The 18,588-nt window shown below is 42.1% G+C and overlaps 1 protein-coding gene across 1 annotated transcript; it reads right to left on the bottom strand.

The window, feature by feature from the left end:
• Nucleotides 1-13,449: 13,449 nt before the first annotated feature.
• Nucleotides 13,450-18,557, bottom strand: BTG1 (BTG anti-proliferation factor 1). The gene is made up of 2 exons (XM_083573499.1): nucleotides 17,501-18,557; nucleotides 13,450-14,788 (listed from the first exon to the last, which is right to left on the bottom strand). The coding sequence occupies exons 1-2, from the start codon at nucleotides 17,646-17,648 to the stop codon at nucleotides 14,424-14,426; spliced, it is 513 nt and encodes a 170-aa protein (XP_083429625.1). The 5' UTR covers nucleotides 17,649-18,557; the 3' UTR covers nucleotides 13,450-14,423.
• Between the last annotated feature and the right edge of the window lie 31 nt (nucleotides 18,558-18,588).

An 18,588-nucleotide genomic window follows, 5' to 3' on the forward strand; every position in this document is an offset into this window, starting at 1 on the left:
AAGAAGGAAATGTAACAGTCACTCCTTAGTTCATAAGCAAGCTTGGTAGCTTAATTATTGTGCAACTGCAACTGAAATCAGATACAAAGCCCAAAAAACAAGCTGAAAAAAGCGAACTGAGCAGCTCTTGTGAAAGTCCAGCACAGACCAGAGCAAACAAACACACCAAGGCCGGAACTGGCTAGCAAGAGGTCAATCAGATCACATGTATGATAAACACAAGAGAAAGGGCCCGTATAATTTGGTTGGCATCACTAAATGGAAAACAGTCTTAAGAGGCACTTGCTGCAGGAAATGTTTTGCCTTATTCCAGCTTGTGGCTTATTCCAAAGCAACAGGATCTCAACACAGGTAACTGTAGATGGATCAAGATATCATAGCAGCCCTGTTTAATACAGACACTGTGAGTACGGGGACAATGTTAGTTTGCTCCCACATCTCTTAAGAGAGAATCAAGCTGCACAAGAACCCAGGGGAATATTCAAACATATATTGACTGTTCACACACAATTGTTACAAGTGTCCACATCTGAAATTTCAGTGTTGCTATAGTTTTCATGAAGATGATGCATCCAGCCATTTTTGCACTATCTCCAGGTCCTTGTGGGGTCCTTGCAACTGAGATGATCATTCTGCTTTCCCCATTTTGCCCAAAAGCACATAAACATGATAATGACAATGGCAATGCACTTAATAATGTACTAAGTGTTTTCCATTTTCAATGCTTAATCAAATCCAGTCTCAAAACAGCTAAAATTAGGAGGAGCTTCCACAGCTAAAGCAAGCTTACTTCTAAGTAGCACCTCTTATTTTACACATTTGTTAAATATTTGCTTGTAGAGAACAACAAAATTCTTTTTAATTTTGTGTGTATGGGAAACCCCCAGCCCTTATATGTGGACTCACTGATCAGTTGGCAAGGGAAACTCATGGTAGAGTCCTGACAAATGTCTGACCCCACCCAGGAAAAGTCTTAATAGTTGCATCAAAAAAGTTTCAGCATGTGTGTGAAATGAGTGAGGCTAACTAGCACAACTGCGCATCTTCAGTAAGACTTGCATTATTATTATTATTATTATTATTATTATTATTATTATTATTATTATTTATTTGTACCCCGCCCATCTGGCTGGGTTTCCCCAACCACTCTGGGAGGCTTCCAGCAAAGATTAAAAATAAATTAAAATGTCACTCATTAAAAAATTGCATCTGTATTGCATCTGTTAAAATGATGGCATTGAGTACACAATATGTGTTATTATACAGAATTGTATATTCATTAAAAAAAAATGCTCGTCTCTGCTTCCCTTGAGTTATTAATTAGTTTGTAGCGCTCTAAGCATCTGTTTTGAAAGTTTTGAACTGAATAGCAGCCCAAGCTGGAAACAGTAATGCTCTATATTTACAACATACAGCTTTCTTCCATTTCCTTCCTTCAGACGGGCTTTTTGAATAAATAATAAATGAATAAGTGCTCACCTGCACCTGTAGTCCCCAAACAGAGAATCTGGCACCAAGATGGAGCCCCTTCCTTGTACAACTGCCATGACTCATTTACTGATGGCTGAATTGACTGCCAAGATTGGTAGCTCTGGGGGGAACAGCTAAAATCTGTTGCTTAGCACAGTTTACATGGGTTAAACTGGAACATGAAGTTATAAATGTTTGTGTTTCTCAGCTTTTCAGATCCCACAGAAAGCTGCAGTTTCGTACTCTGACATCATTTGGGGAGAAGTAAAATAAAGGTCAGTGGGGAAAACTTACCATATATTCAGGGCAGGCTCCGGGGTTTTTTTTTGGGGGGGGCTTTGGGAAACATAACATCTAGTGGGCCTCCTCCTCCATCTGTGGAACTTGCTTGGCTACCCTTTTATTTTATTTTAAATGGCTGTCCAACTTAAAGCCAACTTAAAAAACCATAAGAAAGAGCAGCTAGGACCTTGAACTTACCCATGAACTATATATACTGTAGCTCTATTTAAATTGTAATAATTATTTCTAAATGTGACATATGAAACATACAAAAACTGTCTGCTAATTGTCCTTTGAGGGAGGGGAATATTGTGGCTTAATCCAAGTTTCTGAGTTTTTAAGGCGAGGGAGAACTTTGCAGAGTAGCCCTGTGTCACTTGAATTCTGAAACCCAAGGCAGCTGCCCATACTGCTATTTGTCGAGGCCAGCCTTGAAATTACTGAATGCATATTGGGAAAAGGGACAGCTTTGCTGAACAACTGTGATACCAGCAGAACCCATCCCAAGAAACAGGGATAGATAAGGGCAGAGGACATTGCTAAACAAAAAGTGGCAAGTATAAAGGTAACATGGGACTCTTGAGAGTCCCATGGACTTCAAGAAGATCAAATCTATCCATTCTTAAGGAAATCAGCCCTGAGTGCTCACTGGAAGGACAGATCCTGAAGCTGAGGCTCCAATACTTTGGCCACCTCATGAGAAGAGAAGACTCCCTGGAAAAGACCCTGATGTTGGGAAAGATGGAGGGCACAAGGAGAAGGGGATGACAGAGGACGAGATGGTTGGACAGTGTTCTCGAAGCTACCAACATGAGTTTGACCAAACTGCGGGAGGCAGTGGAAGACAGGAGTGCCTGGCGTGCTCTGGTCCATGGGATCACGAAGAGTCGGACACGACTAAACGACTAAACAACAACATAAAGGTAACAAATATTAGCCATATTATGCAACTGTATTTTTACTTTATCTTTTTAAAACAGAAACATTTTGATAGTTGTCTTTGAGATTTAGTTTTGTAAAATAATAATAATAATAATAATAATAATAATAATAATAATAATAATTCCTTGAAATTTCCCCACAGCACTTACTGTTTTTCCTCCTCCACATAGATCAAATGTGATTTGCACCCTTCCCCTTTTAAATAGAATGTTTACCTCCAAAGGGAGCTGAGGAAACAGCTGCATTACAAGGGAGAGACAGTTAATGATGTGAGGGAGCAGACTCTAGTTGGACTTTCATAAGCATTTGTTTTCATTAACACCTATTAAATTCCAGGCACCAACTGACATCTGGGATGACTGTTGCCTTTAATAAAAAAAATAATAAAAAGTTTAAGCTGTAGGAAGAGTTCCACAAACATATTACGAAGACTGACAAGCCTTCTAAAATATTCCTGAAAGACCTTGTAGATAAAAAGAATTTGAAGCCATTCATCTGTAATAAGGGACTCTTTTGAAGAAAATAATCATAGTGTAGTAGCCTTGGGGAAAAATGTTTGAGACCACAGATCCATGGATAGTGGTACTGATTCTTCCATACCTCAAGGTTGTGTCCAATGCTTGTCCCAGCACAGTAGACCCATTGAAAATAATGGACACAACCCTTTTAGGTCCTTTAATTTGAATGGGCCTACTCTGAATAGGACAGATATTGGATACAACTCTCAATTTCCAGTTTAGGCACTTGAGACCCATAAATACCTGAGAGCCAGCAGTATTTGTGATTAGCTTTCACAGAATTAGAGGAAACCCCCAAGTTTGCACCACCTTGATCTGTAGTTCTTGAACCTCCTTTTACAAATCAGATCAATCTCCGTGAGCAATGCATGGCTACTTGGACTAGTGCTACTGCACTGAAAATTTATGGGGCCTTTTTAGATGAGGAAGAGTGAGCAGTCGGGGGGGGGGTGGGCTGTAGATTGCTGGAGAAATATTTACTGGGAAGAAAAATGCACGCATTGCTTTTGGGCACTGTGTAACCATCCTAGTAAGCTCACAACCCTGCAATGACAGAAACTGTAAAAAGATTCTCAAACACTATGAGTATGAGGCAGAAAAACAAACGCCTCTCCAGCAGAGGAAGAACACTTTTGAGAAACTGGAAGACAGACTTCGGCACAGCACTAACTTGGACTGTGAAGTACCTCAATGGCTAGTGCTTTCTGGAGCCCATCTGCCTATGCCAGTACCATAACGAAGCCTCCATGCCCTTGATGCTTTCCATTTCTGAATTGTTCTTTCTGTTTCTAAACTTACATGTTGCCTGTTCCTTAGACAGAACTACTAAAACACATTCTCGCTCTCTCAAGGCAGCTTGTAACAAATCATAGCAACAGCAAATATCAAACTACAAAGAAATAAACTGGCAGCAGCTAGCAGAATAAAGCAGCAGTAATCAATAATACAAGGGGGACTAGCCACTATTTCAATCAGCAGAAAACCAGGAAATATAAAAATTAGGTGAATCCAAAAGAGCCTTCTTAAAGACAGGTTGCTGCCTGACTCATGAAAACACCTGAAGTTGGGGCTAGTGGGCCTCCCTGTAAATGTGAATCCTTAAGGCTGCTGCCACTGCAAGACAACATTGGCCACAGACTGTGGAAGCACATGGAGAAGGATCTCAGATTTTGTACCTAGAGAGCACAGAGGAGGGCATCCTTAAGGTACCCAAGGCGATTAGATATTTAAAGGTAAGACCTAGCACCTTAAACTGAGCGGGGAACCACTGCAGATTGACTGAGGTGTTTTAGTCTGGTATCGGTCAATCAATTCCTATCAGCAATCTGGTGGTGATATTTCTGCTTCAGTTAAAGCTTCCAAACACTTTAAATACAGCCCCATAGACACGGAATACATTGCAATAGTAGTTTCCCAGGCCCTGCTACCAAGTCTAGTCTATGTATACTTAACTTAAAGCCAATATGGTGCAGTGCTAGAATATTGGACTAGGAACTGGGACACCAGGGATCAAATACTCACTCAGCCATGAAGCTCACTGAGTAACTTTGAGCCAATCACCATCTCTCAGTCCAACCTGCCTTAAAAAGGTGGTTGTAAGGATGAAATAGGGAGAGAAACATGAATGCCACCTTAAGCTTCTTGTAGAAAGGTGTGATACAACTATACCAGGCATCCCCAACCTTCGGCCCTCCAGATGTTTTGGACTACAATTCCCATCATCCCTACCACTGGTCCTGTTAACTAGGGATCATGGGAGTTGTAGGCGAAAACATTTGGAGGGCTGCAGGTTGGGGATGCCTGAACTATACTAATAAAATAAACTTTTTTTTCTCCTATTGATCCCCCTTCAGCTTCCATCCTGTGCCTCTGTGGTTTCCTATCTCAAATTATAGACTGTAAGGTCCTCAGGGCAGGAACCTGGGATTTTATGCTCTTTAAAGTGCCATGCACAGTATCTTAAGAAGTGACTCCTTGCACAGGAACCTTCCATTTCCCTTCAACTGAGTTCCTGCTCTGTATCCCCTTTTGTGAACTGAGGGGTGTTGAACTGGTATGTTTGGCAGGGCCTTCTTGGTGGTAGAGCCAAGCTGTGGAACTCCTTAACCCAGGAAGGTTTGTTACTTCTCCCCTGCCCATCTTCAGATGCCTGACTAAAACACTGCCATTGCAGCATGAATTCGAGTTACATGGCAACTGAATTGTCCTATGAGCTATCACTTTATGATTGTTTGTTTTTATTGCTTGGCACTGCTATTTTGTATTCTTATCTTGAAGTACTTTATTACTGATTTGTTGTTAGCTACCTTAAACTTTCTGTTATGGGTGGGAAGACAGAATAAAAGCATTTTAACAAACATATTTAATTATCTGAGTTTGTGGTAAAACTATTTCCATGACCAGCCAGAAAGGCCAAATGCAAACCAAGTTAAAATACAATGTGGTACAAATGCCAATTTTATTACCAACTTGTCAAGAACCTGTGAAGGATTGTGATAGAAGTTGTAAATACATCAGAGTCCAAACCTCTGCTGAGCCACAAACTCACACCGAATCATATTCTGTTCTGTTGCCATTATGCAAACTGGGAAATAACAGTTGCCTATTTCCCAGGATGAATTGGATGAACGTAAAGTATTATCTATAGTAAGTACAGTATAAATAATTGCTTTGATTCAATATTATAAGAATGAAAACAAAGCATCATAAGAATAAAACAATCCAGATTCTAGTTTACGTCAAACAAGCTGAGACGACAGGTCAAATGCTGACATTTGAGAGGAAAAAGTGTTAAGAAAGGCCATGCCCCAAACAGAAAGCCAAATACCTGTAAAAGGGTACACAAACAAGTTGAAGGATTAGAGGTCAAGTGGATGATTACTAGAAGACAGAAGTTTCTTTCACTGTGAACAAGCACACACAATGCCCCAATCTTATACTGCTGCTTAAGTTCACCTTTTATAAAATGCCCTGCTGTTCACTTGCTGAGGCCTAATTCAAACACTGGCAATGAATACCTAATGCATGTGTGATGGTTGTGCAGACACTGTACCTAAACTCATATGTCTTGCTGATTCTGCAAAGTCAAAAATCTAATGCATGGGAAGTGGTATAATGTCACAGATGCACTATTCTTACTTGCATTCAGAGTTCCACAGGAAGAGAACAATTATATTTAAAGACATCCATGCACCCAAAAGAGAGCCATGATTAACAAGAACCCAAGAAGCTACTGCATTGAAATAAGTTGCTTAAAACTTCAACATCTTCCTTGTCTAGATACTATATTTGACCAATGATATGAGAAGCCAGATACGATATAGCTGATTTGCTTTACCAGCAATAGAGCATGCCTCAGACAGTTCTTGGGACTGTGCCCACTAGACATAAACCATTTGAAACCATTCATAATAACACCCCCTCCCCACCAGGGAAGAGCTACATCAGGAACAAGGGGAGGGGGAAGAAAGATTGACATTGGGATCTGCTGTCCCGATGAATCCTGTCACGTGAGGCAGTCACCTCACCTTGCCTCATTGGGGGGCCGGCCTTCAATAAAGCTCTATATCAAGATCTGCTGCCCATGTGGATCCTGCCGCCTGAGGCCTTATGGGTGGGCTGGGCCTGAGGAAGATAGTAGCATTGGAACTAAAATCTGTTAAGGTACAACGGGCACAATCCAAAGGCAAATTAAAGGTAAAGGGACCCCTGACCATTAGGTCCAGTCGTGACTGACTCTGGGGTTGCGGCGCTCATCTCGCTTTATTGGCTGAAGGAGCCGGCGTATAGCTTCTGCGTCATGTGGCTAGGATAACTAAGCCGCTTCTGGTGAACCAGAGCAGCGCACGGAAACGCCGTTTACCTTCCCACCAGAGTGGTACCTGTTTATCTACTTGCACTTTGACGTGCTTTTGAACTGCTAGGTTGGCAGGAGCAGGGACCGAGCAACAGGAGCTCACCCCGTCGTGGGGATTCGAACCGCCGACCTTCTGATCGGCAAGTCCTAGGCTCTGTGGTTTAATCCACAGCGCCACCCGCGTCTCTAAAGGCAAATTAGCTTTGTCCTAAATTTAAGAGCATTCAATGCAGACATTTTTCAACTATATGTTTTGAACAGATGGGTCTGCCTGAACAGAGGTCTAGCAATGGGTAACTGTTTATATGTGTGCAGCTGCAGCTTGCTCTCTGTTTCCGTAGTTAACAAAGCTAAATAGTATCTGACCTTATTGGCTGTGAAAGTCACCTTGCACCCAAGCACCCCCAGATCCAGTGTATACAGTGTGGTTGCTACATTACTAATTAGGGTATAAATCCGATATTTGTATCTGTATTGGACTTTAAATTGTTTTTATGTGTGTTTTTATTGTTGACATTTCAATTGTCAAATCGCTTTGGGATCTTTTACAGGAATCGATTCATAAAATAAATAATATTTTAAAGCTGCTAGTTTAATATCCTGCTTCTCACACAACCTTGCTACCACCCTGGAATGTAGGTATAACAAACAAAAAACAAAAAAACCTTCTGTCACAAGTTTAAACATTAATAAATAGCAATTTCTTATTGCTTTTGGTCTGGCTATTTATCCCTACAATCTATTTTTGTAAATCACAAACTCTTAACTGTGCAAAACAAAACAAAAAATTTTCTTTCCAGTAGCACCTTAAAGACCAACTAAGTTAGTTCTTGGTATGAGCTTTCGTGTGCATGCACACTTCGTCAGATACACACTTAACTGTGCACTTAACATGCTTTAAACTTTTCCCTAGCGTCCTATAAGAGTGACACAAAGTGGAAATTTGATTAGTTTCAAGAAACCATGGCAAAGAGAGAATTCACCTAGAACCCAGTTGTATGCTTGTCCATTTCATTGATTTTGCAAGTCTTGCCCTTCTGCCTTGATGTTTTTATGCAGCATCACATTTGTGGGAGTGGAAAAGTCACAATTAGCCGTCAGGAAACACTGTACTTTCTTCATAGAGTTCCTATTAATTCCTCATTACCAGCTCTTATAGTCCTGGTAAGTTATTCATGCCACATCGATAACATTGCCAGTTCATTAGAGGCCAAGTTTTATACACCAAAGAACCTGCAACTACGAACTACAGCAATGAGGAGTGAACAAAAGTCCTACAAAGCAAACTGTGGACTGCAGACCTGGGGAAATGGTCAATGTACAGTTGTTCCTGCTTCGTCCAGAAAGGCCAACAACTATTTTTTGAAAAGAACTAGTCACTACATGGTGACTTCGTTCCTCAGGATTCACATTCACAATTGCATGAATATGTAGGAGCTAATCTCCCAGTGACTTCTGTATAAAATACATAAAAAAGGAATAATAGTTCACACATCACAGATTTGAGAGGTATTATTAAGATAAAATATTATTTTGTGTGCTGTCTAGAGGGCATTTATAAAAGCTCTAAATGCTTATTATTCAGGATTAATTCAGCCCGGATAAAGAGTAACTGCTGGATCAGTTTCCAGAGATTACAAATCAAGATACATATTCCATGCTATCAAATGAATTCTCAATCACTTACAGTGACTACTTGCCCTTCAGCATGCGTTGAGCCTCATTTTCTGCCTGGAAATGTGTGGCAAGCTGTTTGGCCATAAAGTGGAGGGGAAAGGAAGAAAAACTCCCTCAAGACCAAAATCAGTGTAGGCTGAGGTGAACAGAGAAAGAGACTTTCACTAGAACCCTAAAATTTAGGGCTTGGGTCAAAAGAAAACATAAAAGTGGGCCAGGTATTTCAAAGGCTGATAAACTAAAGCGAGTGTTTTGTAAACGAAACTCAAAAAAATGCCTTTTGCTTTCAAACCATTTCTAAGCCCAACTCTCGTTTGAAGAGGTGAGTCACCATTTTGAGCACTGGCATCAGAAACAGCAGGCCTCTTAGTTACCTCAACTGCCTGGAAGTCTCAGTTGGCAGGAGATGTATTACACATCCAAACAGATGCTAAAACTGACTTGTTTCTGGCAGTTACCTGTGTTGATGAGAAAGGATAGGCTATTACTGAAGTTTTAGCAGTGGAAAAAAACCTAACCACAGCTTTTAGCTGAGAGTGGCTAAGGAAGGTCACCTCCCTTCATAATGGACATTTCAGAAGTGTCATAATTTGTCCTCTAGCCATGCACAAAGCCTGGTAAGACTGTGTCATCTAACATTCTGTGGTCTTAATATCCACTGCTACCTCACAAAGACATATTTAATATCATTTTCCAAACAGATGTTAGGTAGGATAAGCGTTCTAATGCTTTAAGGCAAGTGGAGAACTTGTAGCTCTACAAAACCTATCTTTTCTGAACATTGCACATGCTGGATGAAGCAGATAGTTGGGTTTTATTCTTTTTCTTTACCTGTGGAATTTTTATTGATATTGAAAAACAATAACATTTGATATCTCGCTATCTATATCGTTGGGTTCTAACAACATATGGAAGACGCCCAATTCTGCTTTAAAGGCTACCATTTAGAAACTAAATACTGATCCATTGACTGAATAAATCTTTAAAAAAACAAATATTGTCTCTTATGTTTATGAGGCAGCAAAACTGTCTCACCTAGAATGAGCTCGAGCAGCAATGGCCTCAAAAGCATAACAGGATGCTTTATTTATTCTGCCAAAAACATGTGCAGTTCAATCCTGTACACGTCTGTTCAGAATATGATGAAACTCACTCCCAGCTTAAGTGTGTATAGGATTGCACCCTTAAACTGACGTCAAACAAGAAGTAGGGGGTAGATCGTCACTGAATTGTGAACACTGTTATTAGGACTGCCATGTTTGATTAGCCAATTGATCAAAGGGTTTTTATTTGATTTGAAAACAAGGTCCAATTTATCAGCCACATATTTATTTTTTACTATAAGCAGATATATAAAAACTACAGTTGGTGTCACCTTAGAACACTCTCCTATGTGAGAAAATCGGTACCTCTAAGGCTAGGCCTGCTCCCATCACCTAGAAATAAAGTATGACTTTTCCTTTAGAACTATTGTACTCATATAAAGATTTATACATATATAGTCATCTGGCTAAGTAAAACTTATGCCAGCTGTGGCTTATGGGAGTTGTAGCCTAACAACACCTGGAGGGCTCCATGCTACCTATCCCTGCACAACTTCATTTCACGCTTTTCCTCATCTCTGAAGTGGCTGGGTCACCTTGTGTTAATAAGCTTCCTCTCAGAATGAATTTCTGCATCTGAGAGAAATTAACAGCAGTCTACCTCTCAGTGTTCCTGAGAGAATGATCAATTTAAGACTGCACTGCAACAAACTTTGCAGGTTAGAATTATACTATTCTGCTAATGTTTGGTCCAAAAGTCAATTTTATAGTGACGGCACTACTCTTCAGCATAACAGATGAGCTTTTCCTGTGGTTGACTAGGTTCTGTGCAACTATACACCACATAGTTTGACAATCTCAAAAGCTGTTTGTTTTAAACGCAAATGCCTTGTTACTGGTTTTATAAAATGCTGCTAGTAAGATCTGTAGTCAAGAGGAATATTTACTCAAGTTGTGAGAGACAAAGTGAGGGTCAGCTCTACAAGTTATACAAAAGCTCTTAACAAGGGTCATGAACAAAGTCACCCAAGCCTTAAAAGGATTCAAAATGTTAGCCATCACACAGGGCCTGCTCCAAATTCAGTATCACAAATAAGCCTCCTGCAGCAGGTGTAGCAGCCACTGTGTACAAGCAGCCAACCTGACAAAAGACGAGACTTATATTGCTTCCATGACTTCCAGAACTGACATCATGAAGGCAACCAAATGCTTCAGGTTCCAAAGCTTGGTTAAAAAGCAAAGAGAAAAGCATAAGCATGCTAGAACAAGCAGAGCTGCATCTGCAAGTCTTTCATGCGCAAAAAAAGGAAGCTGCAAAACAAAATAGTATTTCAGTCACAGGAAACCACTGTCAATGTACTTTCAATTACTTTTTTCCAAAAGGGGTTATGTGTTCTGCTTAAGTGCAACCACATATTTGCAATCTTTCAAGCTGTTTCGAATAAGTAAGGTTTCAGAGCAAGCATTGGCTCACCGAAGATGCAAACTGTTTACATTAAGCAGCTGTCTTCAGTGTTATCAGAAAGGCACCTTTTCCCCCTAGCAGCTGACCTACTTAGCAACTAAAACCCATGCACAAATTAAAAAAGGGTTGCCAAGACAAATGCCAACGTATTTTTAAAAAAAAATTAAAATATTGATAATAACTACACTCAAAGACAAGAAGCACATAGGAAGCTGGACCTATGAAGGCCAAAAGGCTCAAGTATGTGACAGTGTTCATTCCCTATATGAAAAGTTCGTAACGCTCTAGCCCAATTTTACTATGACCTTCAGGTAAAGTGAAAATTTATTAATTGCTTAGGAAAGAGTGGCACTCACTGTTGCCTACAATTAAAATCAGTAGAGCTTTATAGAAATAATACACTACTGGAAAGGACCAGGCTGTGTAGGCATTTTAAAGCTAATGAAAAGTTGTGTGCGAGATCATGAAAATGTAGCTCTTTCAAGCTCATGTCATAATTCAGCTTCTACAGGTGCTTAGGAACTTGCTTTCCAGCGTAGCTTGGCCGTGGATAATTGGCATTCATGTAGTGCTTAAGTGAACAATAACCCTCAGCCAAGAAGCTGAAGTGCATCATCTCTACAGATGGCTATGGCATTTCCTCAAAACTTAGAATAGGTTCAGGAACATGTGGCCCATCAGATGTTGCTAGACTGCACTTCCTCCTTCAGCCACAGCCAGCATGACCAATAATCAGGACGATGGGAACTTTAGTCCAGCGACGTATGGAGGGCGACACATTCTCCACCACTTAGAAACTGAAGTGTGGTATACACTGGGTCCAAGAAACCCAGATTACTAGAAATCTCACTTGAAGCAGGACATTTAGTTTACCTCAGAGGCAAGAACTCAAAAGTTGAGGAAAGCAAGTTACACATGATATCAAATGATGAGCTGTGGGAGATCTGACCACCCTTCAGTGTTTGATTTTTTAAAAAATTTTTTTGAGAGGGTGGATAATTTCATAAACTGGGACTATGCCTATTGCTTACAGAATCCAAGCTAATAGATTTCCTAATGTAAACAACCTTGGACTTCCCACAGTGTTATGATCAATATTGTTAGGGCACGTCTGAAACAGGAACAGAACCTCTGGTCCTCCAGATGATGTAACTCCTATCATCATCTATAAGCATTATCAGTGGTAGTACAACATCTGGAGAGACAGATTCGCCCCCGTCCCTCATCTAAAAGTCATAAAGTAACAATTTGGTATGGAGGTAATCCACTATTACTAGCCCTAAAATGGGATATTTTTTAGATTTAGCAGGCACACCATACATGAACCTCCCACAATAGGAAATACTTTAGCAGTGTGCCAAGCCATATAGGATGGACGCAGATGGATGAGACAGGTACTGAAACCAGCCTTGGATTAGGGGAAGGGCCATTTGCATCAGCAGCCAGGAAAAGGATATAAACTTGCAGAATACAAGCTCTATTTACAAGTTTATAAATTCAGACTTTCGGCCCAAGTCTACACACATTTACTTGGAAGTCCTGCTCACCTCCAAGCAAAGTGGCTAAGATGTCTGCCTTAGTGTCATCAGGCCAGCACCAGAACACCTGCTATCGTTGGGAAAGAAAAACATACACATACATACCTTTTGCTGGATCCCATCTCACTGAACTCTAAGAGAATCTTGTGTTTGAAGAAAAGCAAAAGGCAATCAACCTTTCTGTTGAGTGGTTAACCTGCTCCTAAGGGCTGTGTGACATTGATCCTAGTAAATACCAATTGAGCTGGGCATCCGTCAAGTTGGAAATGAGGTGTATTTTTATTTTTTCTTGTTTTAATGGTTTGCTAGCTCCTCGTTCATCAGGAAACCATGTAAACATTGATCCGCTGGATTTATTCACTGCTCGTTTGTTGATTGTTCTGCATGTCTGTTGGTCGTTCTGCATGTTTTCCTCATATTTAGGAATAATTGGACCCTTGCATTATTTCCACGTTATGGCCCATTTTTAAAGGTGTTAAAAGTGATACATTAATGTATGGTCTGGGCTCCTCAAACATTTATACCCAATGATCCTCTTCTTCCATCCAAAACTTTTATCAAGCTCTCCCCTACCTCAAGTGCTTCCATCCTTTACAAAAGTCCACTAGGACTAAAAATAATTTAAACTGATCCTATGCAAGCACGACAAGAGATTAAATTAAAATGCCAAGATAGGAAACAATTTATTATAGAGAGAAGAAAAGTTTCTCATCCAAAATATAGAAATCTGTACAACTTTGCCACAATCAATATACATGAACTGTACAAATTTACACCAGTTCATAATTTACCAAAAAAAAAAAAAAGATGACTAACAAAGTTCACAAAATAGATGGTGGTTTGTGGAAAAGACTTTTACCCAATTAAGTACAAGGAAATTACAAACCAGACCTCCACTTTCTAAAAATAAGAGGTTTACTCAGTCTTAGAAAACTACAAGCTAGCAAATGTACAGATAGCTGGCTGGTAAAACACACCACAGTTCAGACAGTGTCTTTATATGGTCTCTCTCAAGCCTGTTGGCATAGCAGATCCTGCTCACTTGCTACTTTGAAGGCCAATATACAGAGATCTGACCATTTTCCCCAGTTCATGCTCACCAAGTGTGACTTATGTACAGTTTATACAGATTGTTAAGTGCTAGGTAAAAGTCTTGTCAGATAAAATTTCCAGTACTACCATGTTCATAACAAGTCTTGTTACTGAGCTGCCAAAAATGTTAACAATTTTTTTTTCTAAAAATGTCAATAGTGCAAATTTACTCTGCAACATTTACTGCAGAGAATAAATTTTATAGCTATAGCTTTAGGCTGAAAACTGATGTTTTTTCAAAAAAATGGAAAAAAATTAAGCAAGACATCTGGGAGAAAACTGCAGCCTTCCTTGGACAACTTCACACCTTAGGAAATAAAGCAATCATCTTTACTCACAGGCTATTTAAATCACTGAAAGGTACTGTCGAAACTATGGCACTGCCACTATAAAATAAAAGTTTACCATTCTATCTTGTGCCAGGTCTTCACAGGTGTGACATGGTTTAAATTCCATAATCCATCCCCAGAGGAGCCCACCCAAAGTAAAAACCAAATTTTATCCATCCATTATAAGATGATCCATCCATAGGCTATTATCTTAACCTGATACAGTCATCATATTGTAGCTCTTGGAGGGACTGGTTCTGCCCAAGAGAAGTTCTTCCTTACAGCTTATTCTGCTGTCTACCATTTGCATGCTGGTGCTGTTTTGGCTAGCTCCTGCTGGTGTGGCTTCATACAGCACACAGATTGAGCCATCCTCTCCGATGCGATAGGATACCTCGTAAGGGTCGACCCAGAGAGTGAGTTCACTTGGAAGAAGCCGGAACAGTTCTTGACCGCTGAGTCCAATTCGTTGTGCTGCCTGCCCAATCAAGGGATCCATTTTATGGTTGATCCGGATGCAGCGATAGCCCGATCCTTTGCATGGCTTTTCAGGGAACCAGTGGTGTTTATAGTGTTCTACAGAACAAAATGAAAAGCAACAAAAGATCATACTTTGCTCTTCAGATAACCAATGTGTGTAATCGTGTTATTACGCTTGAAAATGGTAGCTTAGAACAAGAGGGGGGGGAGAGAAATGTGACACAGATGCAAAAATGTAGAATAATATTCGATGGCCTGGAAAGTAATGGCAGGCTCAACAGAAACCAAGTATTTTGATCATTGTAGCTAAAGGCACATTTAACAGCCTATGCATGTATAAAATCAGTACTGAATGATACCCTCCACAAATGGGGGTGAGAAAAACATGTAATTGGGCACCTAGACACCTCAAAGTAGGGCGATAAAACCAATTTGGGGGTCGGGGGGGGGGGAGAATCTTGAGTATATATCCAAAGGCCTCTTCACAGTTTCATCATGTGTAGTTTGTAATGCAGTAATATTCTCCCACATCTTTTTTCAGCTGTACCATAAATACACATCTGAAAGAAGCACGAAATCTATTTCCTGATGTGTGCAACATACCACAGAGACTTGTGCAACCTTCTCCATAAGCAAATAAGAATATGCACATATGAAATTCTAACATGTGAAGTGGGACCTTGCCTGAGGTGCTAAACAAAGAGGTGTCCTAAGTACTGTGTCACACCGCCTATATGTTTGGCTATAAGTTTTCCAGAATTCTGGATTCCTAACAATTGGGATAGGCAAGTTATGCATATTTCTTTTTTAGAATTGGTTTGCTATCTCTTGAGTCTATTATTACTGAAACACACTGGGTGACTGATTTTTGAAAAAATGAACTTTTTGACATTTCCCTTAATGTTTTGCTCAAATTTGGACTTATCCTCATATGTTTACATGTATGGATTAGGTATTTACTCTCAGCAGGACAACATTTGCTCTTACATTAGAACAGGAATCTTGTTACAGTAGGTTAAACTGCTTTAACTAAAATCTTCCAATGCTATCCATCATTTTATCTATTATTTCCAGAACTGTGCTTAGGAGCCTTTCCAAGTAAGCAACTCAGAGTAAGATGCATTTAATCCAATAAGATGGTCGTTTTCTTTAGAAGGGCTGTTTCTTCCTCCGAACCATTTTTACTGTTTAGAAACAGTGGGGTTATTTGTTTTTTAAAAAAACATGCAAAAGAATAACAGCCAAGTCCAATGTAGGTTGTTTTATTGTTATGATAAATGTACTTCAAGGAGCATCTTGGACCCAGTCTTATAATGTACACACAGAACCTAACCACATCATACTGAATTACTACATTACAATCTCCTTGCTGGCATTTCTTTGTCTTAGTACAATGAAGGGAAAGCACACTAAGACAAAGCGAAAAGAAAATGAGGGGCAGCTGTGTGTTGTGGGATAAGCAGCAGCAGGAATTAGCATGGTATTATGCCCCTGCAGCAGCCACCAAAGGGAGAGAAGGAAAAGGAGCTACCACTACAGATTGGAGAACAGCTGAGGTAGAAAAGGGACACTAGCAGCACAATCCCACATATGTTTACGTAGAAACAAGTCCCCTTTCTGTTCATTGGGTCTTGCTTCCATGTAAATGTGTGTTTGCAGCAAAGAACTCCAACCAAATGAGCAGAAAAGGGTAAACGGTACTACAGTATTCACTACCACAGCCTTGCCACAGAGATGAAGTGTCGACAAAAATCCCTTCCCTAAGAAACCAGGAGGAAAAATAAATAGGATTCTTAGTCTCCAAATGTGCAAAGATTATGGCCACAGCAACCCCCCTGGACTGCAAATGAGGGGCACAGAACACACAAAGAGCTGATAGGACCACCCTCGGACCCAGCGCAGACCAGAGAAGGAAACAGATTCCTTCTGCAAAGGAGCTTTTCCTTCCGAAAGAGACAAACACGCAGCTTATGGCCACTTGTGTCTGTCCCCAAAAGCAAAAGGATGCAGATGAGCGGGATAAACAAATCTTCACGCGTTTATACTAACAGCCGTGCAAAGTAACTCCTATGTACTCAATTAGTTCAGTAACTACCGAACCTCAACCCAAATCACCTTCATGTGGATTTGAATCATCATGTAAAACAAATAACCACTGTGGTGGGCGGGGAATAGCGCCGCCCCGCCTTTATTTCCATAACTGCGTAAAAGTGCAATTGGTGTCTGGGTTTTGTGTGTGTGTGTGTATGCGTGGCCGGGGGTGGGGGGAGGAGAACTAATCTGCATGACGTGAACTTGAGTACAAACACTGAAGAAGGAACAGAGGAAGGCAGAGAAGGAAGGGACTTTCCAGGCACGCAGCTGAACATACATACGAGGGGGAAACGTGCCACCCCCGCGCCCCTCTGGACGGGACAGCACGAAGGAACCGTTATTGCGATAGTACTATAAAACAACGCACTACAATCTCGTGAATCCCGAATTTTGAAAGCGCGCGTGGGGGTGGGGAGAGAGAGCCATTTCCTGGTCTTATGCGAAATGCATCCCTTTCTGCGGCACATTTTATAGGAGGTCATTAACTCCACAACACCCTTCCCACCACCACCAAAGAAAAAAAAGTATGCAGTCGAGGCAGCGATCCCCGCTCCTCCAAATGCTGCGATGGAAAGAGAAACAAAACCTGGAGAGGGAGGATGAAGCAGGGGAGATAAGGAGGAGGCGGAGGAGGTGGGTGGCGGAGAAGAGATAAATACTTAAAACCGTCCCCTTCCCACCCCCTCTGCTGCCCCCCCCCCCGCCGCCCCATACCTGCCAACAGCTCCTGCAGGCTCTGGCTGAACGTCTGCAGCTGCCGCTCGTTCATCAGCCCCTTGGTGCGCAGGAACTTGGAGATGAAGCCCACGGCCGCGGCGATTTCGCGTATCATGCTGGCCCGGGTGTAAAGGGCAGGATGCATGGAGGCGGCAAGGGGTAGCCAGCTCCGGGCGTTGAGTAAAAGGGGGCACGGTGGGCGCACACGGGGCCGCCTCAAAGGGGGGTGGGAAGCGGAGAAGGAGGCGGAAGAGCAGGCGGGAAAGAAGCGGGTTAGAAGGGGGACGGAGCGATCGAGTTCAAGGGACTTTTAAGTTAGCAGGCCCCCCTCCTCAGCCGCCTCCCTGTGACGTAGGCTGGCGGCAGCGGCGGCTGCACTGGCAGGCACTTCCAGCATCTCCTTCTACGAGGCACGAAGGAAGTGGCTGTGCGTGCGCCGCCTTTTATAACCACGTCCGGGCGGCAATGGCGGCTGAGAACCCGCCGCGGCCAATCCGGGGATCGCACCATTGTGACGTCGCGTTCGGAGCGGAGGGGCGCGGGGGAGGAGTGATGTCACCCGGTTGTAAACAAATAGAAGCAGAAGAAGAAAGAGGAGCTGCGTCGTCGGGCTGGAAAACAGCAGCGGCGGCGGGAGCAGCTGCTCGAGAGCGCGGCGTCTGGCCCTCGAGACGCGCAAGGCAGCGAGCGCAAAGTTGCCGGCCTCGCTCGCCTCAGCCAGCGCGGAAGGGAGAAACGACGCGAGCCGCCTTTCTCCGGACGCCGCTCCTCTTCCCCCGACTGCGCATCTGCAGTCCTCTGCTGCCTGCTTGCTCGCACATGCTCCCGCTCACGTCCAACTGATCCGCGCCCCGGTTCAGTGCAAATCCATAGCTAGCTCTGGAAGCGTTCGCGGAACCGGGGAGAAGGCGGAGGACCCCGGGTTTGCTCAGAGGCAGAACCTGGCGCGGCCAGGCCTTTGCAGAGCCTGCTGCCTTCTCATCCCCCACCCCCTTCCCCCAACCTCCAGCTGGGAGCTCGCAAACCAGCCGCTTTCCTTAAGCCGCAGCAGTCACGAATGTGGCGAGGCTTGGGAGAGAAGGGCT

Source organism: Podarcis filfolensis (genome assembly GCF_964270895.1).
Source record: "Podarcis filfolensis genome assembly, chromosome: 10".
In the NCBI taxonomy this organism is placed as follows: Eukaryota; Metazoa; Chordata; class Lepidosauria; order Squamata; family Lacertidae; genus Podarcis; species Podarcis filfolensis.